This window comes from Camelus bactrianus, chromosome 16 (assembly GCF_048773025.1).
Source record: "Camelus bactrianus isolate YW-2024 breed Bactrian camel chromosome 16, ASM4877302v1, whole genome shotgun sequence".
Lineage (NCBI taxonomy): Eukaryota > Metazoa > Chordata > Mammalia > Artiodactyla > Camelidae > Camelus > Camelus bactrianus.
Window position 1 is genome coordinate 43836634 of NC_133554.1, and position 26261 is coordinate 43862894.

The 26261-nt window shown below is 40.6% G+C and overlaps 1 protein-coding gene and 1 pseudogene across 4 annotated transcripts; one reads left to right on the forward strand and one right to left on the reverse strand.

Annotated features, from left to right (window-relative positions):
• Positions 1–70: 70 nt before the first annotated feature.
• NBR1 (NBR1 autophagy cargo receptor) lies at positions 71–26115 on the reverse strand. Of its 4 annotated transcripts, none has more exons than XM_010968934.3 (22): positions 25964–26115; positions 22934–23044; positions 20359–20421; positions 19632–19650; positions 18768–18790; positions 14572–14766; positions 14163–14240; positions 13461–13675; positions 12816–12983; positions 12308–12517; positions 11434–11593; positions 11049–11339; positions 10229–10378; positions 9654–9729; positions 8851–8961; positions 8437–8601; positions 8119–8196; positions 6622–7042; positions 5748–5842; positions 5063–5120; positions 4231–4339; positions 71–1853 (listed from the first exon to the last, which is right to left on the reverse strand). In XM_010968934.3, the coding sequence occupies exons 2-22, from the start codon at positions 23033–23035 to the stop codon at positions 1680–1682; spliced, it is 2961 nt and encodes a 986-aa protein (XP_010967236.2). In that variant the 5' UTR covers positions 23036–23044; positions 25964–26115; the 3' UTR covers positions 71–1679. The 4 variants fall into 4 exon arrangements, 3 of the variants coding, with proteins under 3 accessions (XP_010967236.2, XP_010967237.2, XP_010967238.2); XM_010968935.3 differs by having other exon boundaries at positions 25935–26088; XM_010968936.3 differs by lacking the exon at positions 8851–8961.
• On the forward strand, positions 14947–16481 carry LOC141573515 (thyroid transcription factor 1-associated protein 26-like; annotated as a pseudogene).
• Positions 26116–26261: the final 146 nt, after the last annotated feature.

The window sequence follows — 26261 nt, forward strand, 5'->3', positions numbered from 1 at the left end:
AGAGAATTTCTCGGCTCTTAGGCCATGCGAGGTACTGGACGCTGCTTCCGCAAAGACCAGCCAGTCCAGGTAAGAGTTTCAAAGAACCTTTATTTCACCATTCTTTAAACGGTTATGTACAAGTACAACGGGACGGACAACTGGACCCCAGGGCCCTTCTGGACCCCCAAAATACAACTCAGATGGTTAAGACAAGTCCCGCCCCAAATCAACCCAATTAATTACACACACCGTGCCGCTCAGCCTCTACCCAGAAGTCCCCTTAAACACGTTTTAAATAATGAAAAGCCTGGTTGGCTGGTAGTCTGAATCCTGGTTTATTTAATAGCATTCTGCAATACTGTAAATAAACATCATTATGGCTAATGGTTAATTTAAATCACCATTCATAATACCAACCAGGTTAAACAATACTATTTTACTATCCTTCCCCCTTTGGGCTGGGGGTCAGATTCTTCTTTTTCTGCAAGTAATTTTCATGAATAAAAATCTTTAGTGTTGCTTATTACCTCTTTACCAATTGCATCCAAGACGCCCTTCTGTAAAGAGTAAGAACTTGGACCCTTGTAAGCAAGCTCTTTCCCACTCACTTACCCTGGGGTTAAATCAAAACTCTTTCAGTGAGTTTGCCCCCATCCAAGTTTTGTAAAACACCAGCCTCTTTTTCCTGTTCTAGGCTCTCTAGGGCTAGATACCTTTGAACAGATTTCAAACATTCAAGAGGCCATTAGGATTTTCCAGGCCTCACACACACTCATGTGTCCGCCCCTGAACCTTACTGAGATTCATACAGGAGCCTGCCTTTCACTTTTCTCATGTGTCTATGCCCACTCCCACCCCCCGTAAATAAGAACTGTCCCTTGACATAAAGAAAAAAGGTAACTGTTAAATTTACTTTTCCCTTTAATAGAATAGTTTTTTTCCTTCTTTACAGGATTAGCAAAATATTTCACACTACCTAAATTTTTCCCTTAAATAAAATAAAATGTATGCAAAATTACTACAATAGACACTGTTCAACAGGTGCTGGTGGGTTAATTAGCATACTCCCCCCTCCTTTCACTGAAGTCCACCCAGAAGGTGGACCCATTTAAGAATATGCATCAATGGGGTCTTTAGAAAACAACAGTGCCAATTAGTAAGCCTTGCAGGGAAATGACTTTCTCCTTGAGAAGGGAAGAGTAAGAAAATTCCTGTCACACTCTGGGTGTCATTTTAATACCACATAGCTATGAGGCTGGGGATATGTTAGAGAAATTACAATTCTTGAAATGACTTCCAAGGTTAATTTCCTTTAAAAACTGACAACAGATATCCTCATAAAAACATCCACATTAAGCAAAGAAACATACTCAACTTCAATACAAGCAGGAAGAAAAATGGTTCTATAGGAAATTCAAGGTATACTCTTCAATGCACTAAAACGGAGTTTTATCCAAATCAATTGAAAAACGCTCTTCCTACAATTCATCCAATGTCTAAAGTGAAAATGTAAGTTCTGGTCTTTGATTTGCTCCAAAAAATACTGTAATGCAGGTATTGTCTTGATAGTTCAATGATGGGCTCTATATAGATTCATCAGATTAAAAAATAAGCAAGGGCCTCTACCCTACACCCCAACAACAGAATAAAGATCATCTCTGAGCAGCAGGCAAAGTTATTTAATACAAGGTCACTCCTCAGTAGCGGTGGCTGTACCAGTCGTTGTTGTTGACCTGAAGGAGTTCTGTCACCACCTGCAGGATGTTGTAATTGTGTTTCTTCAGCAGCCTCAGGTTCAGCTGCCTGTCACAGAATCCCATTTCAAAGAGGTGGGCCATCAAGGCTGCTGTCTGATCCTCAGAAACTATTGGCTGTGTAGAGTCAAGAAAAGCAGAACAACATTTCCTGCGTAAGTTATGTGTTTATCTTGTAACTTTTTATTATCTTGTTAAGTCATATTAATCTTTCCAGATTTATTCAAAATACTAGGTAAACAGGTGCAGGGCTATGACACTCCTGTCCACCTGATGCTAATGGGTCTTCTGAGGGGATAAGAAGGACTTGGGAAGGTCCTGTTTGGATTAGGTGTGTTTGTACCCAAAACCAGGCGACTAATGAACTGTCCTTAGAACTAGGCTAGATGAAGGAAAAGATGCAAACAAACTCTGGAAACACTGTGAAGATAAAGGTAATGATGATGATCAGGCAAGCAGAAGTAAGAGATTGGTATTGGAAGAAAGTATAGGAAATTTGCTCAGATGTGCAAAGGAGTCGGACAAGAAACTACCTGGGAAATTACATCCTAGGCAAGCTTCTTTGCATTTTTTTTTTTTAAATAAAGAATAGAACAAACATTCACTTACCTCCCTCTTTGGGGAGGGAACACATAAACTTCCTAAATCCTCCTAACACTTGGGACACCCTAACTCTTAATGTTTACTTACCAATGTTGTTGAGTACCAATTTTCTTATTTATGAAAATGGAGACACAGATTATCTCCTATTTTGCAGGGTTGTTCAGCAGACTAAGATGAGAAAGTGTCATGTGTGGAACACTGTCTCTGGTATTTTCCTCTTCCACTGTTCCCATCTTCCCTCTTATAATCAGAATAAATTATCCATCCTCCTTTCTGGGTTAATCCTTCCACATGGACTTTACTTTGTATCTCACTATCTTTTGCGAGCCCAGAAATCTTTTTCTATAAATTATCCTCTCTCATTTTGATGGTTAACTTCCTTTGCTACTGGCTTACCCATCTTTATTTTTAAAAACTAATTTATTTTTAATTTTTTAGGGGGGCATGGTAGTTGGGTTAGGTTTATTTATTTATTTTTAGAGGAGGTACTGGGGATTGAACCCAGGACCTCATGCATACTAAGCGTGCACTCTACCACTTGAGCTATACCCTCCCCCTGGTTCATTCATCTGACACTGCTGGCCAAGTCCTCTCCATTAAAACACCCTTCCCTAAGCTCCAGCACAGAACTCCCTCCTTCCTCGTCTTCCTCCTAGTTCTCAGGCTTCTTCGTAGGACCCTCCTTCTTTCCATGATCCTTAGAGGCTGCTTCTTGCTTTACTCCCTCTTCCTGGAAAATCTCATCTAACCACAGGCTTCTGCTATAACCTGTACATAAATGACCTTATTCCTAGGCTGAATTTCTTCTTCCTGTGACCCAGATGTCTAAGTCCAACTGCACTCTGGATAACTTTACCTGGCTGTGTCTCAAATTCAACACTACCCAAAACTAACCTAATTTTCCTCTCCTCCTGACCAGATATATCCTCCTTCTGGCATATCCCCTCTTAAGAAATGGTACTATTACTGCCTAAGTCAGAAACTTTTATTTTTGATTTCTTTCTAGCCACTTAATCATGGTCTCCAAGTTTTGCTATTTCTGTCCCTTTATTTCTATCTTTCTTTTCCACCTACACATGGATTCCCAAATGGATTTCTTTACAGGTCCCACAGCCTCCATGCTGCAGTGGAATGGAGTGATCTTACTAAGAACAAATCTGATAACCTTAATTACTTTCCTAAAACCCTTCAATGGCTTCCCACTAGTCTTAAAATAAAATCCAAACCACTTAATGCAGCATCCCGCCTACATCACTGCTCTTTTCTCTTCCTACTTTTCTCAGCACAAATTCACCTTCCAGGCTCACATTTCCAAGTCTTTTTACTGGTTACTCTCTGTCTACAATACTCTTTCTGTCTCCTTATTTTGTCCTGTAGGATTGAGTTCAGGTATTCTCTACCAGCAAGCCTTCCTGGCTCCACTGTGGGACTGACACCAGGTCGAGGTGTTCCATCCGTCCGAGAATATCGGCACAGTATCTATCTTAACGCTGCACTATAAACGTCTAGGTATTTTTTTCAGTTGAATGAAAGATTCTTTAAATTCTATAGTGCTTTAAAAAGTTTCACAGATACCTGTCTGTTTACTTCCCTTGTTTCCCACCATTTTGGGGCAGGAACTGGTGTCTTATTCATCTTGTAGTGCTGGCACTTGGGAGAACTTCACCCACATGAAGTAGGTCCTCGGCAAACATTAGGTCTTTTTTCTTTCCTCCCTGAAGTAACTTAGCCAAAGTCATAGAGCTGGAAAGTGGCAGAGCTCTGTGTTAACCAAAGACTAAACTTAAAGCTCATGCTCTCTACAAGGCTTTGCTACCCTCCAGCCCAAACAGATGTCATCATTTTCACTGGTGACCTGGATTTGACTCAGGAAAATAAAATATACACTGACCTGTGCAGTGACTGGTGGCCCAGCAAACAAGGCCTTGTATGCAGAGGCAGCCACAGACAAAGCCCCCTTCACCAGTCCTCCAGCAATGCTGCTTCCATGGTGGTGGTGCCTGGGGAGGAAAACCAAATTATCTCCCTAAGGAAACATAAATTATCTTCCTACAAAATAATCTGGGCTCTAATCCTAGAAAGAAAATGAGATTTCCTTGAGGGGAAAAAAAAACAGCTATAAAAAGAGAATTTGATTGCTTTCCTATCAGTTTTATAGATACAAGCCTGGGCCCAGCTTTGCGGCTGCAAGATACAGGCACTGCAGAAAACACACCACTCTGGTTAGCGTGCCAGCTTTCAGTCCCAGATGAAAATTAATGTGGTCATGGGTACAGTGAGGTACTGGCAGTCTGCCCAAGTGTGAAATCAGAAGAAACACCTCCCAAAGGAAATGTGATTTTCTGAACACTGTAAGTAGGGGAGAGCCCAGCGAGACACTGCTTTGAGATGACTGGGAACAGAGAAGCAGCTTTGCCTAAGAAGAAGTTACAAAAATGCATGGTGGGCTTGACCTTCCTGCCTTCTCCTCTGGTACTAAGTATGAGTTGAACTGGATGGCACTTCTTCCTGGTCTGGAATGTGAACACTCTTAAACATCAATGTTATTTATAGCTCTCTGTTCAGTGTCGCTCACAAGCTTTAGGAGAAAGAACAAGAAGGAATGATGGCTCTCCTTCTCCGCTCTTGGGAGGTGGCGCATGCTTTAAGAGACTCATTTAGGCAGAACTAATACTAGGATATCCACCAGCTTCTGAAGAAGAGGCTGCACAAGGTCCAGTTACCTTGAGTGGTCACAGCTCTTCTGTCTGCTCTTTACAAGTCCTGATGAGCCTCTGAGCTCTAAAAGCAAAAGAGCGGTTGGTTAGATGCAGCATCCATCACTGCCCCGTTTTTCCTAATTTACAGAAAGGCTATTTCTGAGGCAGGTGGCAATCTGATCAGAGTTTAAAGCCTTTCTTTCTTTCTTTTAATACTTGAGAAATTTTGGAAGTGGTTACCGGAAAAACTGTTTAGAATGCAGTGCAAGGTGACTGTTTATTAAATCTATAATCCTATCACACTGATTACTAGTTCTTAAGTACTTTTAGGTTTTGTTTTTTGAGGAACAGTGGGAAGTGACTTTGAGGGTCTACCCACAACTTCAAGGTGCTATCATCCTTATTTTTGTAGATAAGGAAACAGATCTACTGAACAACTGCAAGGTCAAACGGTGAAGAAAGGTGGAGCTGGGGCCGGAGCCTAGACTGGTCTGGCTCCAAAGCTTGTGTTCTTTCCACTGTAGCACAATGCCAACCTCTATGAGGTCTCATTTAATAATAAATATTAAGCTAGAGGACAGAAGAAGGAGAAGAGGGAGGAGCAGAAAGAGTCACAAGGCAAGTTTCTAAAAACTGCCAAGAATCACAGAGTGCCTATTTATACCCAGTTTCCATTAGAAAGGAGCATAGAAAAAGAGAGAAAGCTTACCTCCTCTGATCTGATCAGGGACTGAAGAAACTTCCGGTATGGTAACTGGTAAATCCACTCCTGGGGAACCATGATGCTGGGCACAAGGAGAACTCCTTTCAGAAAGACACAATATTGAAGTAAGTTGAAAAGGCACCTATGGTAACGGTGGAGAAACAGTAAACACAGCACAGCAGTGCCAGATTCCCTACATAGGTGTCACATTTCTGATCCAGATCATGTCTGAATTTAGGGATCAGGTGAGAAGGGCTCATTCTAGTTCTGGTTTTCCTCTTCAGCCACAGTCAAACTATAAAGACTGGCTTCAGACTGGTCACCGCCCCTACCCCTCCCACCTCCCCGCGACCCTATCAAGTGGTGCTGATAAAGGGAAACGCCTAGCTGCCTGGGAGAGTGGTTTAAGTTACAGTCAAGGCTCCACCATTTTCCCGACTGAGAGAGAGCAATGACACAGACAGATCCAATGGTGAATTAAAAATAACAACTTCTACTGGTTTTGTAGTATATTTGTTTCCATCATAGATTAAACTGCCTAATTATGCTTTGCGCCAGCACGAGAATGAGTTTTTGCTGCCGTTGCCCATGGGTCAACAGAACACAGAGGAAGGTCTAGGGATGTATGTGTTTAAAAACTGGCTTTCAGCAATCACAACATAAGTAGATTATACTTAGACAATGAAGGTTAACTAAAACATAAATTAAATCCAGAATCCACAAATACCGGGAAGTACAATTTTTATTCATCTAGATTCAGACTTTACTATTGGAAATAGTCTCTTCCCCTGCTAGCAAAGAAGTAGGTTTTGAGATCAAGTTGATTCCTCTCTATTCCACCTCTGGAGAACAGCCCAGCGGACAGGGGTGTGGACGGTACCTGGGCAGCCGTAGCGGAGGCCCCACCACCTCTGGGGTCAAGGGCACTGTGTCCAGAGTCTGTGAGGTCATAAGGATGTCACTGATGCTGTGCCCCGGCGGCTGGTTCTCCCCTCCAGGGGTACTCTCTCCAGCCTCGGCTGGTTCCTGACCAGCCTCAACCCCAGGCTCGCCTTCGGCCCCTCGCTCTAGGCCAGGCTGTGAGAGTGCAGAGCTGTACATGGAGTCCCCCAGGGGGCGGCTGGTGTCAAAGCACTCAGGCAGGATGATGATGTAATCCTCTGAAGAAGCAGAGGACTGACTCTGAACTTCATCTTTGAGCTCATCCTCCTCCTCCTCCACGACAGCTTCTTCCTCAGCAATATGGACAATCTCCTCCCTCTCATCGCCAAGTGGTCCCTCTCCAGGTGAGGCAAATTTCACTAAAAGATGAAAGCAACCAATTTTAAGGTACAAGTTAAAAGCAGCTCCTGGTGGTAACCTTACCCTACCAAGCCTTGTGGGTCAGGAGCCACAAATATGAGAGCTGGAGGAGAGGGACGAACAATGAAAGGGCTGCTGCTGAAACCATCATCATGGCCATATTCTAAGTCTGAAGGCTACATAAAGCTGGACAGAACTGAAGTTCACAAAAACGAGGTCGGCAGAAACATCCAGGCTCTGAGAACACTATGAAATTTTGAAACAAGGAAACCCCATCCATTTCCCTCTTCACGTGATGGTTAATATACTGAGATGGGTTCAGATCAAAGTTGATGGGGGGAGGTACAGCTCAAGTGGTAGAGCCCATGTGTAGCATGCCCGAGGTCCTGGGTTCAAGTCCCAGTGCCTCCTCCAAATATAAATAAGTAAGTAAACCCAATTACCTCCCCCTCATAAAACAGAGGAGGAAAAAAGGCAAATCAAAGCTGATGTATTAGCTAACAGTGGTATAAAAAGAGGAACTGTTTGGTGGAAATTACTGCAGGACTGTATGACCTCTTTTCTCCTCTTCTTTGCAAAATAATGAGTAGTTACGATAGAAAACTGACAAAACATGGATGAGGAAAAAAAAAAGGAAATAAAAAAGTACCTATAATCATATCAGTGATAACTACTGTAAACATTTTGGTATATGTCCTTCCAGGCTTTTTTGTTATGCATTTATAGACAAGTGTTTGTGGGGTGTGTGTGTATGTTTTAAACAAAACTGAAATAAATCATATTTAAAGGCATAGGTCAAATTTCATTATAATAAACATGAGAGACTTTTCCACATTATTTTGACGTAGTAGACTTTGACTCTTTGGATAGCATTTGAAATATGCAATACTGGTTCTACCTATCTGACGTCTAGACATTTCTGCCATAAAGATATTTATTACAGCAGGATTTAACCTTTAGAAACTTAGTCTGGTACTCCTGCTTCTGCCCACTATTTCCTGGACTGCTGCCCTTGGAGAATGGGGACACCTCAGCTGCCAAAGGAGGTCTCAGCTGGGGAGCTCTGTCAACTTACAAGAAGATTCCTTACTGCAGAATCCAGGCAGCACAGCCGGCTGCTGTTCCTCTGTGGCGTGTAGCTGAAATTCTGCCCCTGGGAAAGTGCAGAAATGAGTTATGGTAGCGCTGCTTTGCTCCTGATGGTATAAATAAAATGGTCAGGTAGCATTCGTGGAAACAAGCATGATCTGAATTCTAACAAAGATACCCTATCTCCACTCTCAGTAAAGAAAAGCTCTTCTACCTGCTCAGGTCTGGCAATCACAAGTTAGGTGCCACTTGGCTGGGGCGGGGATGAGGTGGTTGGAGAGGAGCAGGATGCAGGGACACTCACTGTTTGGAGACTTCTGTCTACAAGGTGGTTTGTGATCTGGGGCAGCATCCAAGGTAAGGGATCGGATTACAGTCTCACACACAAACTGGGTCCCACTCAGGTCATCTTCTGCTTCCTCCACTGAAGAAATTTTCTCAGCCCTCTTCTTTACTGACACTGTGGACTCTGAAAGAGACATGAACTTTGCACTTGGTGTTTAAAGTGTTAAAGGGCTTTCTCCAGTCATGTACCTATGCCAATATGATGCCAAGGAATAGCTGCTATCTGTGCCATGTGAAGGTGAGAAGACTTCAAAAAATGAGATCCTACAGAAGACCCATTCACAAAGGGAAGGTTAGTAGCCGGTATGTGTAACAAGAGGATGTGGTATGGAAGGGGAGGGTGCAAATACTTCACAAATATTTAGCCCCTTACCAGGAAGTCCTTTAAATCCCGCCCCTTCACTCTCTTCCTGTATCTGCCCCAAGCCTGGCTTCTCTATTATAGGACTGTCATGTGGCAGAGGAGACATGCAGGGAGTCATATCTGGAGAATGAAGACAGGAGAACCATCAACCAAGAAAAAGCATCACATCATCAACAGTCAGTGTCCACAGTGTCCACTCACAGACTTCCTGCCTCCTGCAGGGCTAAAATAAACCCAGGTATGCTTCACGGCCTATTTTAAAGACTTTCTCCAAGGAGGGAGGGTATAGCTCAAGTAGCAGAGCACATGCTTAGCATGCACAAGGTCCTGGGTTCAATCCCCTGTACCTCCTCCTCTAAAAACAAATAAATAAATACACCTAATTACCTGCCCCCTCCAAACAAAACAAAACAAAAAACAAACCAAAAGAATTTCTTCAGATCATCAGGTACATATCTCAGACAGATCAATCAATGCAGGAAGGATCATAAACAGTTGTTTGGCTTTGGAAGACCATGGCCAAGACACAAAACCATGAATGTAAAGGAACAAAGGGACACAAATATCTCAAGAAAAATGAAGAGGGTCCCTTTATGGTGCTGGGATAGCCTTGTACAAACTTGTATTGTTGCCTCTGGCAGACAATAGGGAGAAGAAGGAGAACGGACCCATGGGTGCAGTTTTAGTATTACATTGTGGGAGAAATCCTTGCCAGTTATTTCCTTAGAGTAAAATACGAACTCCTAGAGTCTACTGCAGTACTTTTGTGCCTGTTAATAAAATAAACAAGGTGGACTGAGTAACATTCTTACCCACAGGGGTGTTGTGGGGCACTCTCTCCAATTCTTGGACAATGTTTATATCCAACAGCTCAAAGGACAGCAGGTCCTGGGGAAAAATGGGCTACATTAGGCTACTTGCAGCACAACTAGAGCCAGGTTTTGTCTTGATGGGACCTGCAGGTCATTGAGCTCCACATCATTCTAGATTTCACTCTGTTCAAATTCATGCCTCACCTCAGTCAAGTGAAAACAAGAAGAGTTAAGTGGGAACTAGATGTTCAAACAACCACATGGCAGGAAAGAGAGAAAATGCAGTGGGGGTGAAGGTGAACCAGTCAGGCAGAAATGAAGAGGGAACTAAAGGGAAGCTGTGGGGGAGCACAAGATGAGGTCCCAATTCAAAGAGGCAACACTTAGTTTAGAAACTTGCTTCCACTGGTGATCTCCCTCCCATTCAGATGCATCTCCCTCCCATGCATCTCACTAGATCAAAATCGGCATATCTCTAACTTCCTGGGCACCACCTATGGCTACACCACCTTCTCTTCAAAAGTTAAGAAATCTGTCCTCAACGCTTTCTGTCCCTTGCCCCTCAAAGTGCTCACCTGGGCAGTCAGGAGGTCCACGGATGGGATGTAGAGCTCCCTCTCGCTGGCAACATTCTTTGCCTTCTGTGGGATGCAGGTTCCTGTCCCTTCTGTCTGCTCTGATGTTTCACCGGGCTGAATTTCTTTTTTAGCCAGAAGAAAAGCTTCCTAGAGACAAACCATTGGGACAATTTTAGGCCCTTCAACAGAACTCAGAAGGCAAGCTGATGGTTGCTCCCTAAAAACAAAAGCACTGCATCTTCTAAAATGTTTTGTTTTGATATAATTTTAGACTTATAGAAAAGTTGCAAAAATAGCACAGAGAATTCACTTATTACCCACTTCACCAAGCTTCCCCTAATGACAATAGCTTAGATTAAGCATAGTAATGACAGTCAAAACCAGGACATTAACACTGGGTAACTAAATTTAAGGCAGCAGACTCTAAAAAAGTTCCCCTACTAAGACAGGGAAGTTGCCTAAAAAAACTGTGCACCAAATAACAACCAGGGCAAAACTTCATTAGTATTCAGGAAACACACACAAGGGATATTTAAGCAGCAAAGCCATCAGCCCAGCAGTTCCACAGGCCAGACAGCCCTGTCTTCCCTTGTGCAGCAGAGAGGCAGGCCACACATCACTACAAAGACATACAAAAGCACTGAGGGACGCCTGCACCAAGATCCTAAGGACACGCAAACAAATCCCTGAGGACTAGACCCAATATAAGCATACCGATGTGTTCGGGGGAGGAGAGAAGCTAGCCTTCTCAGATTTCTGGAAGAATCACCAGCTATGAGTGGGCTCCATGGGTTTTAGTCACCCCTGCAATGCTTACCTCTTGCTGGCAGGTGAGATCATCAGCTTTGCTTGAGCTGTTCATGCCCTTTTCATTGTTACCAGGGCTCTCTGTAGAGGGGAAAGGATCCACTATGATGCTGCACCAAACCCGAGGTCCAAACTGCTGGCCTTTGTGAGAAAGACGCCAATGGGAAGTGTATGTTCCCTCCAAGGCTGGGGCAACGAACTCCACAGACACAACTCCCACATGGCCGGCCTTTAGACAGGGAACCAAAACATCCTTCTTTTCTGTAGAAGCCAAAGTTAAGTTTCCCCACATGAACTTGAGCTGAAAAGAATAGTGGCAAAAGAAAGAAAGTTTGTCAGCTGGAAACTCTGCCACCTCAGATCATTTCACCTTCACATTGTGTGGGGAATAATACCTTTGTGTCTGTACTCCACTTTACATTTCCTGTATTTTTCATCCTCCAGTGTTTGATAAACTTGGTTCCTGGCTGAAGGTGAGTCCCATCAGGTAAATTCTCATCCACAAATGCTGCACTGAGGGTTGGCATCATTGGGGCACAGGGCTGCAAGGGGAGCCTGAACAGAAATTCAGATACTTAAGTCACTTGCTGTTGGGTACGACAGCTTCTGAATAGCTAATACTGTGATTCAAAGTACCGTGACCCTGGAGAAGGTACTAACACATTTGCCTTAAAAAATAATACTAATAAATTTTTTTAAAAAACAAGAGGACAGGGTGGGGTGGGGAGAGGATATAGCTCAAGTGGTAGAGTGCATGCTTAGCAATGCATGAGGCCCTGGATTCAACCCCCAATACCTCCTCCAAAAATAAATAAATAAACCTAATTACCACCCCCACCACACACACACAAACACCAGAAAACAAAGAAACAAAAAAAAAAAAAAAGAGGAAAAAACCCTGACTCCTGAGCTAAAAACCCACAGTGAGGATAACTAAAAGGGTCCATAAATAAAACAGCTACAGAGTTGGACTCTTAAAATATTTACTCCTTTCGCTTCAAATCCAGGCTGCCTCCAGGGAAGAGAGGTCACACCAGCTAGTTCTGAACCTTACTAGTTTCTTTCTGAAGAAGGCAACAAAGCAAGTGTCAAAGATAACTACCAAACTTCCCTTTAAGAACACTAGGATCAGAAAATGGGAAGTTTTAAGGGTTTGGGTGTTATGGCCTGCCAAAAAATAAGACAGAAGTTGGCTGAAGTTCCAGTTTTAGACGGCTTGGGCCTAAAGCCCTGGCCCCCGCCCTGCCCCAACCCTGGCCCGGGGCTTACGTCAGGGTGTTGGACTGCAGCAGGCTCTCGGGTCGGCCCAAAGGAGACCTGGGGCTCTGGAGCCCATTGATCGAGTTCCACAGATGAATCTTCCTGTGGAGTTTAAGCTGCTTTTTAAGTTCCTTGACCTCTGCTTTCCGCTGTTTCTTCTCAGCTCGCAACCTTTGCTTTTCTGCCTTAAGAAAGTTCTTGTCAACCTGTTTCTGAAGCCTGTGAGATAACAAATGAAAGTCTTAAAAACCAAACCTCACAAACAAATCCTGAAGTTATTTTGAGCCCCTTGTGGTCTCCATCAGTGCCAGCCTCTAGTTTAGTTTCTTAATTTTTTTCTATGGTCCTTATTTCCAGCTCATTATGAGCTTTGGATAATTACCCCCATCACTGCGCATCAACTGGAAAGGAGCAGGAACTAAGGAGACTAACTATTTGTAGTTTTGTGATTCATACCCTGTCACCAAAACCAAGAAGCCAACCAGAAAACAAGCATCCCGTGCACATATGGTTTCACCTGGCTTGTTCCAGAGCAGCGGGAAGACGAGGGGTAGAGAACCTTGAGTGAGAGAAGGGTTCAGAGGAACCAGCAACAGGTCTCCGCAGCTTCAGCAGCACGTGGTTGGAGTCATGGGCATACGGCCCTGACTCACAGTCTTCACAGATATTGTAGGATGGGCAGAGGCTGTCAGGAAAAGAATGGCACAGTAGGGAGACCTGAGGTTGGGAGACACAAACCCAGACTTCCATATGTGCTCTGTTACCAGCTAGGTGGTAACCTGAGTACGTCATCCAACCATGCCAGGTCTCCGTCCTCATTAATAAAATGAGGATCATAATACTTAGCCTATTTTTATTTCAAAGGACAATCTATGGGAGGGAGCACGATGTGAACGCATTTGGAATAGGGAGACAATCCTTGGTTCTGGGGAACATAATTTTGTCTGGCTCTGTTAAGCCAAATGTATTTCCGAACATAACGATCTTAGATAGTCACCCTTTGAATAGCTATTTTCTCTTGTGGGTAAAGAGTAGCTTGTTTCCAATCCAGAGCTGCAATGTCTCATGCTCAGAGGCAGAGTACACCCTTTATCTCCCAGAATGCTAGCAGGCCTGTTCTAAGGTCTACGAATAGCTATTCGTTTCCGAGTTACTGCTTTACCTGCACTGGTAGCGCACACCGATGATCCTCCTTTGGCAGTTACTGCATGCAATCTGCCAGTTGAATTGGTTCTCTGGCAAAAACAGTGTTTCCTCTGAAACAGGCATTGAGACTTCTGAGGGACAGGAACCCAAGGATGGATTCTGGAGGACAAGCTTCTCATGTAATTTCTGTTCAAGCTTCTCAACCGTTTCTTTAACCACTTGCTCTCTGAACTAGAATACAGAGAAGATGGGGGAAAAAATCCTCAGTTCCAAGATTGGAAAAAGGCAAGAAACTATCACACAGACCTGAAGCCTCACCATCTCTGGTATAACATTAAGAACATAATAAACAGATAAGAGCTACTGAATTCATGGACAGAAACACAGCAAAAGAAGGTCTATTCCTTCCATAGCTAAACTGGTTCAAAGAAGACACCAAGAAATCCTATGATGAGCAAATTTCTAACTCTTCCTTCTCAAGCATAGAGATTTATCCCTTTCCCTTACATCCTTAGAATTAAACTCCCTCTTTTTCTAGTACATCATTGCAAAAGCTAGGTGCTTTCTTGACTGGAACTGCTCCAGCTGGGAATTATTAGCCACCACTCTCCATTCACCTGCCCCAGAGGCAGCAGCCACGGGGTTCAGCTTTCTATTTCTTCCACATTCCACCTGCGCCAACACTGCTGCTAAAACCCAAGCCAGAGAGAACACTTACTGTCTCTAAATAGCTTGTGAACCAGTCTGGGGGCTTGTCTTGAGGCTGGTCTGCGTCACATGGAGCCGGTGGAAACTGCTGCAAGAAAACACAATCCAAGATCTTGGAGGTTACTTTTTGTTCTGTTTAAAGTAATTTTCCTGAAACATTATTTTGAGGTTTCTTTTGTCAAACAATATAAACATACGGTTAAAAAAAAAAAAAGCATGAAGGAATACTGGAAAACCCCAAAGTCTCTATGTCACCCTCTTTGTCTCCTTTCCAGAAGTAAACACTGTTACTAGTTTCAAAAAGTCAGATGGAGATGGTCACGGTAACTTCCAAATCTGAGGAATTGCTCAAATCTCAGACCAGAGACAATGAAACACAGGTTAGAAAAATAGAAGTGACAGGTCCATTCCCTTTGTACCTGTGCTGCAGGCTCCTCTGGGGTCTTCGTGTCTGATCCCAAGACTCTCACCAGTGAAGAATAATGAGCAAGTGGCTTCTTCCCTGTCCTTGCAACTGGTCGTTTTTCTGCTCCAACTCGGGGTGGGGCTTCATTGACAACACAGTAGCCTTCATAGACTTGCATCTGCAGTTGGTTTCCCTGCTTCACTGCCATCTGAGAGCATACATTGTGAAATAAAAACAACATCGCGTGATTCTCCTTTCCTAAATGAAATTTCAAAGACACCTAAACAGAAGAGGTGTGGTGAAAAATGCTGAGAAATTTCAGGATGTTTGTTTTATTAAATCAAATGACAAATTTGTTAATACTCAGCCTGCTATTTCTTTGCCAAGAATGTTGACTAGGAACGGTTTTGTTATTAAAAAGTGGGTTTTTACTATAGCATTAGGTGAGATGTTTTTATTTTACTGGGTTACTACTTTTCTGTTTAATTATTTTTTAAGTTTAAGTGTAACAGACATACATTCTATTAGTTTCAGGTGTACAACATAATGATTTGACATTTGTATACACTGCAAAATGATCACCACAAGAAATCTAGTTACCATCTGCTAACTGGCTTTTATGCAAGACTCCACTTATGGATTCTAATCTCAACTTTTTAAGTCAATCCTAGAACCCAGGAAACTTAAAGCTATGTCCTATAATTAAGCGTCCTTCCCACTACAAATAGTATTTTGGAAAGTATGCTTAAGTGGTCATTTCTTTTCAAACAGCATCATCTTAAATATCCTATTTTGAAAACTCTATTTCAAGGAGCATTTGAGGTTCTACGAAGGTACTTCAGCATCCAGGAAGAGATTAGGGATCAAGTCCATGGGGTTCTAGCTCTTTTCACTTATTACCCAGTAACAAGAACTATTCTCCCTTTATCTATTTTCACACATTACACCTCCTAAGATTCCATTTAAAAATAGCATTCTATGGCCAAAAAGTTTGAAAGCTATTATCTTAGGTCAGGGATTGGCAAACTTTCTTAAAAGGCCACATAATAAATATTTCAGGTTTGCAGGCCATACAGTTTCTGCCATAAACTACTCAACTCTGCCACTGTAGCACAAAAGCAGCCACAGACAATACACGATGAATGGGCACAACTGTCTTCCAATAAAACTTTACTTTTTAAATATGTGGCCAGGATGAGGCCAGCAGCAAGATGGCGGTCAGGGAATTTTGGGACATGTAGTAAAGGAATTTTTACCAGTAGGATTGAGAAATAAGACTGTGAAACAGAGGACATTGTGACCTAACCATCTGTAGGCCTTCGTAGGGAGCATTCGCAAGGGACAGAGCTTTACATTTTGAGGAAAACTAACGAGTTAGCAAAATTGTAAGAAATCGCTATGGTGAGAAAAGGCTCAAATTTCACAGGCATCTCAATTCACAGGTGTATATCCTGATCATCTGAAACATCTCGAATTAGCTGAAGAGGAAAGACTCAGGAAGCAACTCAGAAAAACTGACAAGTCTTTGTCAGAAGAACAAGATGACCAGCCTTTGTCAGAAGAATAAGTTGATTAACCTTTGCTAGAAGAGCCACATAATATTGGCCAGGCTTTGTCTGAAGAACACTGTAGCTTTGAGCAGCCTCAGCCAGAAAAACAATGTAACATAAGAGTAAACTCTGTTACCAAAGTCAAAAGAAAACATCAAATCAAAAAGCACAGGAAGAATGTGAACATGTACCAGCTAAGTGTGCTGTTAAATAACAAGAGTTAGGAAGCAACAAAGAAACTCAAAGGCTTTACAAAAAGAAAATGGAAGTATTCAAAATATTGAGCAAAAAGACTAAAAAGGACCAACCAAACTTGAATTCATAAGTGGAGTATCCTCTTTTAAAAAAATTAAATCAGGCATGTCATCCTTGATCAAGGGTTAAAATATTTTTGCTGGCTATTCAGTTCTTTTGTATATGTACCGTATCTCCTAACACTTAATTTGTCAACAGAAATTGGATTGTAGAGCTATACTAAACATAAATGCCCAAATACTTTAGTTTTTGTAAAAGTTTTCTATATATACTCTACAGAATATTTTTTTTCTTTTTAAACTGAGATATAGTTATTTACAATATTATATGTTTCAGGTGTACAACATAGTGATTCAAAATTTTTGATTATATTATCTTTTCCCTTCCCAATAGTAACCATCAGTTTGTTTTCTGCATCTGAGTCTGTTTCCTTTTTTTTTTTTTTTTTTTGCAGGGGTGGAGGAATCAGGTTTATGTATTTATTCATTTTTGTAATGGTGGTACTAGGGATTGAACCCAGGACCTTGTGCATGCTAAGCATGTTCCCTACCACTGAGCTATACCCTCCCCACCCTGTGAGTCTGTTTCTTTCTTATTACCATCATGTTTATTTTTTAGATTCCACATATAAGTGATAACATACAGTATTTACCTTTCTCTGATTTATTTCACTAAGCACAATACCCTTCAGTTACATCCCTGTTGTTGCAAATAGCAAAATTTCATTCTTTTTTTATGGTTGAGTAGTGTTCCAGGGTGTGTATGTGTGTAACACATACATTACATCTTCTTTATCCATTCATCTGTTGATGGACACTTAGGTTGCTTCCATAGCTTGGCTACTATAAATAATGCTGCTATGAACATCGGGGTGCATATATCTTTTTAAATTAGTGTTTTTGTTTTCTTTGGATATACACCCAGAAGTGGAATTGCTAGGTCACATGGTAGTTCTATTTTCAATTTTTTGAGGAACCTCCATACTGTTTTCCACAGTGGCCACACCAATTTACATTCCCACTGACAGTGTACAAGATTTTGGTCTTTTTGATGACAGCCATTCTGACAGGTATGAGGTGATTTCTTATTTATTTATCTCGGAAGGAAAGTTGGCCTGAGAACTGAAGGAACCTTCTATTTGAGTGACAGGTTCAAGCTGTCTGTACCGTATGAAATTCAGATGGAATACAATGTTTAGAAAATCATATTGGCCAGCTCACCAACTATAGTTTGCCAGCTCCTACTCTAGACCATAAATCAAGCTTTTTGTAAAATGTTTGGTAGAGTCTGTGAAAAAATTGCTCAAGAAATAAGTATAATGAAATATGTCCAAATATAAACATGGTATCTTAAGTATTATACAGTACTATACAAAAAGTGTATAAAAAGTCTTGCTTTCTGGGGCAAGACAGGCTTACATAAACTCTAGACTCCTGAGAGCCAAAATTTCTGACTGAATAGGTAAACTAATGGTGGCCGAGGGAACGGCAGAAGAATTCTGAACTTCTTAGAAGATTCTTTGGTGAAACTACTATAGTTTCTGAGAATAGGGAAAGACAAAAGACAGAAGAGTTGGACAAGAATAAAGGAGTGTGGGGGGACAGCATGTTAAAATAGCTTAAAAACAAAGAGGAAATAGGAAGACTACACGAAAACTGGGGCAGAGGGAAATTATGAAGCACGAGAAATTATTAACAGAGATGGGTATCTCAACCAAGGGAAACGAGGGAAGGGCCTGAACATCTAAAACCAAGAGACTGGCTGGAAATAAAGGTTCCTGAGTAAAAACCAAGAAGACACTGGCCAAACTTTTGAAACAAGTGGCACCCAGAATAACAATTTTGACTAAAACCCAGAAAGGGTAAATCCAGCTCCTGATTTAAAAAAAATCTTGCCTTTACTTCCCTAGACCAAAAGTGATTATGGAAAATGGCTTAGTCTGGATTAGAAGTTCATAAAGGATAATCAGTGAAAGGTCAGCTTGGCACACCTTAAATAAGTGACCTTGAGGAATGTTCTAATTCATTACCGACAAACAAGAGATTGTCTGTAACTGTATGGTTTATACCTTAAACTCTTCCACATTATAGTGTAATATTCTATAGGGAACAAGGTGAAGGAAGGAGATGGAAAATGTGAAAGCATCATTCCAGAGGGTTCTTTGTATTTTGAAATCCCAGGACGATGGCATCAAGACAAGCAATACAATGCAATGATAACTGGAAACAATCTTTGTCTTAGGAGCTACCTTTTGCTGAGTGGGATGCCCTGTTCACCACAGTCTCCCTAAAAATTGCCATGCTTATAGTCATTAGTTTCTCCCCATGGTTAATGGAATTTAGGCTCAAGTTTTAGTCCATAAATATTTTTTAAAATTATTTGAAATTAAGATGAAAATCATTACCTTAAGTGCTTCTTCATACTCTCCTAGAAGGACAAAAAATACATACTATGATTTTTTTCATCAGCCCAAAAGATTCTATTAAGCACAGTCAATTCTTACTTCTAAGAATTCTTCAAAAAAAAAAAAAAAAGAATTCTTAGCTTACAATCTTTATACATGAATAGCTACTACGTTTTTGCTGACAAAGTCCCTTCTCATCGCATTGTAAATAGAAGCTCACAGATTAGTTCTCCCCCTTAAGCCCCCCTCTCTTTGCTACTGGAGATTTCCAGGTACAAAACCTCAACCCAACTCTCTCATACTAGGCTCAGTGAAGCTCAGGACTCAAGGGAGTTCAAGGACAGTGTTAACACGGTCATCTCAGCTGGTTAAAATAAGCTTTTGGGGGCAAGCCTAGGAAACTAATCCTCAAACATAACATTGTTCCTGTGGGAAAATGTACCTCATGCTTTGAATAACTCACCATCTTATAAATAAGCTGCTGGAATACCACTAATTTATAAATTGACATTATCAATATATAACCAAGTTAAAGATGAATGCAACACCAGGAGAACAAGTTATATGTGTTGAACTGGGAGGTATATTTTCCAAACATTAGCATCTTAAATATAAGAGAACTTCCCATTAAAGCTATCCTTTGGGTCTAATCAAAGGCACCGACCTATATACAAAAAACTGCTATAAAGATCCGTTATGTAACTAATACCCATGGATAAGTGAGTGTCCTGTCAATTTATTGCACACCAAATTCTACTTTAAAATAAACACTGCAACAAGATTTGAGTGTAAATGCAAATGCCAACGCTCATGAACAGATTAAGGCTTTTAAATAAAGTTAAATAGGCTTTCTTAGGAACTCACCTTGACTATTGATGGATACCTGCAAAAGGAAAAAAGCAACAGTGAATTATAAGCCTCTCATCAGTTGAGCATTTCTGTTACTACTACTAGCCTCACAGGATAGATGCAAAATCTCAGGTTGGGGGGTCAGCTTTTCCAGTATCATGAACTGGCTATGAATAATAATTGAGGAATTTTATTGCTTAATTATTTTATCCTCCTTTATCTGAGGTACAATAAGAGGAAGCATAATATAGTGGTTAGGAGCCTGCACTTCGGAGCCAGAGGGTATAGACTGAACCCCTATTCTATTATTTTCAAGCTTTAGTGCCTTTGGTCAAGTTACTTAACCTCTCTGTGTCTCAGTTTCTTCATGGATAAAACAGAGATAATAGTGTATCTAACACATAGTGCTGTTAGTCCAACACATTATGGCCACTCAATAATAATTGCCATTATTACATTTATTATTATAAACTAAAAAGCAGCTTGTGATATATTTGAACTTAAGATCATTATATAGTTTTAAAAGCTACTGCTCAGATTTTCTTCTTCAATACTGTTTCCCTATTTCTCAACTCCATCTCAGATGCCACAAGTTGGCTTAGAACATGCAATTATCAAATACATTTAGACCCCTACACAAATAAGATGAACACTATCCTGAATTTTTCAAGCACCACATCCCTCTTAAGAAGTAAGATCCCTAGTCTGGATACCTGGCCATGGGTACCATAATATACTTTACCTCTTCATTTTCCTCATCCAGGTATTTTATTTGAATAGTGTTCAGATCAAATGAAACTTTCACCTGCAAATGAAATGTACACACTACATGATGAAGTTATCAAAAAGGCAGGTTGTAAGAGAAACTTAGAAGTCATAAAAGAAAGAATGGGCATATTTCACTACATAAAAATTAAACATTTTATATAATTTTAAAAAACCCATGAACAAAGTCAAAAGACAAACAATAGGTTGGGAAAAATATCTGCAATTCATAAGAGACAAAGGGTTAATATCTGTAATATACAAAGAGCATCTACAAAGCTGCTAATCATAAGATTTTAACCCAGGTAGAAGTGGGCCAAAATCTACAGAAATTTCATATAAGAAATCAGACATGCCTAACAAATATATGAAAAGATGTTCAACCTTAATGATAGTCACAGCAATGTAAATTAAAGCAATGAGATGTCATCTCAACAGAATAGCAAAACAATTTTTAAAGCCATACATCTCATGTCAAAAATTCAGGGCAATGTCATGCATTTCTGTGGGGTGTTACAATTGCTGTGCAAAGCACCTTGCAGATACTTATTAAAATTTAAAGTCACATGTTTTGTGAACCATTAATCTCACTTTGGGAAACTTCATCCTATAGAACAGTGCATAAGTTATACATATGAAGAGAGATCTACTGTAGTTTAACCACCATAAAATATGGTGGTTAAAAAAAAAAGTTTTGACCTTGAGAGCATTATGCTAAGTGAAATAAAACAGAGAAAGACAAACACTGATCTCACTTACATATGGAATCCTAAAAATAACAAATACCATAAACTCATAGACATAGAAAACATATTGGTGGTTGCCACAGGCACGGGATGGGAAGCAGGTGAAATGGGTAAAGGTGGCCAAAAGGTACAAACTTCCAGTTATAAAATAAACAAGTCCTGGGGATGTAACGTACAGCATGGTGACTATAGTTAATAATACATACTGTATTGTATATTTGAAAGTTGCTAAGAGAGAAGATCTTAAAAGCTGTCATCACAAGAAAAAAAACTAACTATATCTGGTGATGGATGTTAACTAAACTTTATGTTGTACACCTGAAACTAATATAATGTTATATGTCAATTATATCTTAATGGAAAAAACTAGAAACAATCTTTCAATAAGGGATTGTTAAATTATCATATAACAATACCAACAACACTGTGGATAATCTATAGCTTTTAAAAAAAAGAAGGGGGAGGGTATAGCTCAAATGGTAGAGCGCATGCTCAGCATGCATGAGGTCCTGGGTTCAATCTCCAATACCTCCGCTTGAAAAAACAAAACAAAACCAAAACTAGTAATAAATAAATAAGTAGATCTAATGACTTATCCCGTAAAAAATAAAAAAATGGGCGTGGGTCCTTATCTATTCATTGAGAACTGCGCCTATGATATATGTTGGGTAAAAAAGCAAGCTGCAGAATAATGTTTATAGTATGATACTGGTATGGTATCTGTATGAACATGGAAAATGTGGGAAGCACATACAGGGCCATTAACACTTGGTTATCTCAAAGAGGTGGGAGTAGTGGATGGAAGGCGTGGGGAGTGGAGAGATACTGATGTTTTCTACAGATGTATTTGGATTGTTTCATTTCTTATAATGGGCATGTATTAACACTTTTATAATTTAAAATTTACAATAAAGAAAAAAGGCAAGCTGTTAGCTGCTTTAATTAACTAGGAAAAGAAAGATAACTATGTTTGACTTTTAGATCATTTGACAAATAAGAAACAACTTTCTGGATGACCATCTGTCTAAGATAGTATAAAAAAATATTTGCTGGAAGACAGAGGACTAGATCAGATTATCTTTTGAGGTCTCTTCATCATTTCTCTTTCTATTTGTTTACCATAACACATAACCAGATAAAGGTAGGTTTTTACCATACAGGAAAAACTAGGCTTTAACTGAAGTGTTTTGTTAGATAAACATAGTTACACAGGAAGTAAAACATTCACCATTGCAAACCAAACAAAATCAGAAGAGTACAAAGGGCAAATCAAGAGGAGGAAAAAGCATTAACAAGAAAAAAAAAAAAAAAAGAAAGAAGAATAGATCAGCTGCTGTCTGGACACCTGTGGGAGTTGTTTCTGCTCAACTTTGAGATGCTTAGTCTCTGATCTTGCAATAAAAGCAATTGATCAACTCTTGCAAAACACAAATTATATCCTTGGTGGTTCACAAACCACAATAACCTAACTATTCTCCAGCAGGAGAACATTCCCCTGAGGCCTGGTCAGGGTAGAGCCCAAGGCAATTCATTCCTCTGACTGTTTCTAAAATTAACAGGTTTTCTAGTCCTATCTCATTAAAATTTTTTTTTTACTTTTCCTTTTTAAACTCTTGAAAAGGAATTTGTTCCCTTCACCAGGGCATATCTCCTATATGACTACTGAATCCCAGTCAAAAATAATTTTCCAAAAGGCCCAGAAATGGTAAATATGACAGACTTCACAGCAAGGAAGCACTGCTAAAAATAGCTACCTTTGGAAAAAATAGCTATGCTTAATGGATGGAGAAACAAAGTAACACTCACCATAGCTTCCACATCAGCCCAAGTTGTATTTTCTGGATTGGAAACCAGAAAGCTTTGAGTTTCATTTTTAAAAGTCACATTTAGAGTAACTTGTGGTTCCATGCTGTGGGGCTAGAGTAGAGACGATGGGTGAGAGAGAAAACACATTAGAAAAGGTTCTACAAACTGTACAAACATTCATTCAGCAAATACTTGTGAGGAGCTAATATGGTCTAGGCTAGAAGGACTCACAGAGAGAAGATAAGGTACCTAGCTCTTCAGCTATTTACTATCTAGTAGGTGGTTTAAAACAAATCTCACTGATACATGTTTGCAGAGAGAATGTAAATTCTGGCCACATTCACAGAAATCATCTACCATTTGTAATCCCTTTAGGATTTTATGAACTCTCTAATGATTGCTGAATTAAACAGATACCTACTGTATAGCTACTAGAAGCAGGATACCAAGATGAATAAGATTAGGTCTCTATCCTCTGGGAATTTACATTCCTAAAACTTGAAAGTGATGGATCTACATTTTTCTTGGAAAAACAGCCTTTTCCTAAATTGAGCAACCTAGGTTCTTCTCTTAGATCAATTTTAACAATATAGAGGCTGAAACACTAGCCCAGAAACTACATAGGGGTAGGTTTCAACACCCTTCATTCAAATTCATGTTTTTTTTGTAGTCCACTTTTTCTTTCATGGAGAATTTCAAGCATACAAAAAAGTGTAGAGCAGTAAACATCTAACTACAATGATTAAATCAAAGCTGCCTTTATTTAACCTATACACTTCCACCCCCCAAATATGGACTGACTATAGTCAACTCATGTTTTAAACAAACTATAGTAACCTAATTTTAAAAAACTCAGTTATTATGAAAAAATTTAAACCTATACAAAAGAAGAGAGATTAATACATAATGAACCCCAATGGACCCATCAGCTATCTTCCATAATTATCATCATCTCAGGACTTGTTACGGCAATGCCCTTTCCCTACTCGATAATTTTGACAGACATCATTTCATCCGTAAAACAATTGAATTTATACCTCTAGAAGATAAGAATTTTAAGAATTCTGTTTACTGTTGCATTTAGGTTGGTTTGTTTTTATGATTTTATGAAAAAGTTGTTTGTTTAAATCTAAACGTAAGTTGTGGGGAGGTGGGTATAGCTCAGTAGTAGGGCACATGCTTAGCATGCACAATGTCCTGGGTTCAATCCCCAGTACCTCCTTAAAAAAAAAAAAAAGTTAAGTTGTAATGAAAAAGGCTAGCTTTTAAACATGTTCATCAATAAATCTTGAATAAGCATCTACAAAGAGCTGACTTACACTCCAGACACAGGAGACAGCAGAGGAACAGTCTCAGGAGTTTCAGTGTGTAATGGGAGGAACATGGGGGTTTCAAAGAGTTGGATTCCAGACACAGCTCTGGCACATTACTAGCCATTTAAGTGTGAGCAAGTCATTTAACTTCTGAGCTTCGGTTCCTTAATCTGTAAAACAGGTCTAAGATCTCTGCTTTGCTATCCCCACAATGTTATCATAAGGCTCAAAAAAAAATTTGTATGCTAGTTCTTGGAAAATTGTACTCAAATATAAAAGTTATTATTATAATAAATCAGTCTTTAGAATCTGAAATAGTCCTGCTTGAATGAACTGCCCTGTGAAACAATACAACTGAGACCCTCATTAAAAAGGACCTTGAACTCTCTGAGGATCAGGGATTTTTTTTTTTTTATAACCCAAAGACAATCATCCCTCAACTTTTTCCATTCTGTGTCTCCACCTAGAACCAAGTTCACCATCAAACTAGTACTAGTTTCGAGCACCAATCCTGCTGACATACAGTATTTCATTCACATAGAACGTAATTCTTGGGGTCCTTAAAATCTGAAGAGAATTCCTGCCAACTCCCCAGCATCTTGGGCAAAAAAATAGGGCAGATTAAGTGACTGATTCACTCTGCCAAAAGTGTATATTCTAAAACACATTCTAAAACACTTTTCAACTTCTGAGAAATACACTTCCATATTTTTGAAGAGTCCAAAAGGAAACTAATCTTCCCTTTTTCTCAATTACACAACTGGAAATTAGTTTAGATACTTTGGAGCTCCTCCAGCTGGTTGGCTGAGGAGAAGAAAACAGGAAGTGGGAGATTCTAGTTTAGCTGGACCATATCCAGGTCTTCATAAAGAGCTGCCTATTCCTGTTTACCTTATATGTGAAATTTTTTTCAGCATTAATCTTGAACTTGTGGAAATACCAAAGCTATGGTTAGCACCATCTGTCCTTGCAGTTAGTCAAGTCAGGCAGTGGGGGCCTAGGCCTTCAGCTTTCATTAACTGGCATTATTTTAAGTTCATGCCACTGGCTCACTTTTGCTTGGCACAAGTCAGCTCTTCCTCAAAGTCGATTTTTTCAGGATAACAAAAATCCCTTTAATGAAGCTGACCAGGAAATCTGAGCTTCGATTACTGTTTCCACAAGAGGCCTATCACAAGCTATCCTGCAGTTAAAATGTATGACCTGAAAGCGGCGTGTTAGATAAAAAGGAAAAACGGTGACCTTCCAATGCTCGGACCAAGGAAGTCCTGACTAAAAAGACTTCTTTATGAAGTGCCCCAAAAGTGAGGTGGGGAGGAGTAAGAGGCTCTGTGGGTAATGTCATTTTTTTCCCCCTGCAGACTTCATCCTAGTCTTCCAGTTATCATTTCCTAGCATTCCATGTCCCCAGGACAGTGTCACCACCCCCTGAGGACTCTTTTTCTTTGACTAGGCCATTTTTGTGCTGGGAAGTCTCGGCGTCCTTCAGCAGAAGCCAGGCGTTCCGAGCCATGGACCCTCCATTCCTCCGGTAATATCAGCCCCCTCGGCCTCTCAGAACACGAACGGCTCTCCCATCCCGCCCCTGAAAAGATCCGCTGCCCCAGACACGGAAAAAGTAGCGCCTCTTCTCTGAGAATTCCTCCTTTAAACTTCCCTAAGCCCTCTCAGCGCGACCTGACACCCACCTCCTAGGTAACCGCAGCGGCTTCCTTACCAGCTTTCCGCCCCCGGGGGGCGCCTGCCGGAGGCCAGTGCTAGGACCGTCCGCTGCCAGCTCTGCTGCTTATTCTGGGGTGAATCTAACATGGCGGATAGAGACAGGGCCTAGTCTACTGTTTCTCTGAGTTTCCGACAAGATGATTGGTTCTTACTACTCGTTCCTCAAAACTACAACCCCATTGATTGGTCGAAGATGAGATGGCGGGGGCGGAGCAGGAGCAGCCTGACCCTCACAACAATAACAAACACCGGGGCAAAGGGGCGGAACTACGAGTGCGCAGCCGTGGGCCAGT

Bases quoted from the DNA above. Each gene is read 5' to 3' on its own strand.
- NBR1 (XM_010968934.3), bottom strand. From the start codon at position 23,035: ATGGAACCACAAGTTACTCTAAATGTGACTTTTAAAAATGAAACTCAA. The intron at 14,241-14,571 runs GTACAAAGGGAA...GTTTTCTTGCAG, and splicing joins CAGAGGAGCCTGCAGCACAG to CAGTTTCCACCGGCTCCATG. The intron at 10,379-11,048 runs GTAAGCATTGCA...GTTTGTCTCTAG, and splicing joins ATCTCACCTGCCAGCAAGAG to GAAGCTTTTCTTCTGGCTAA.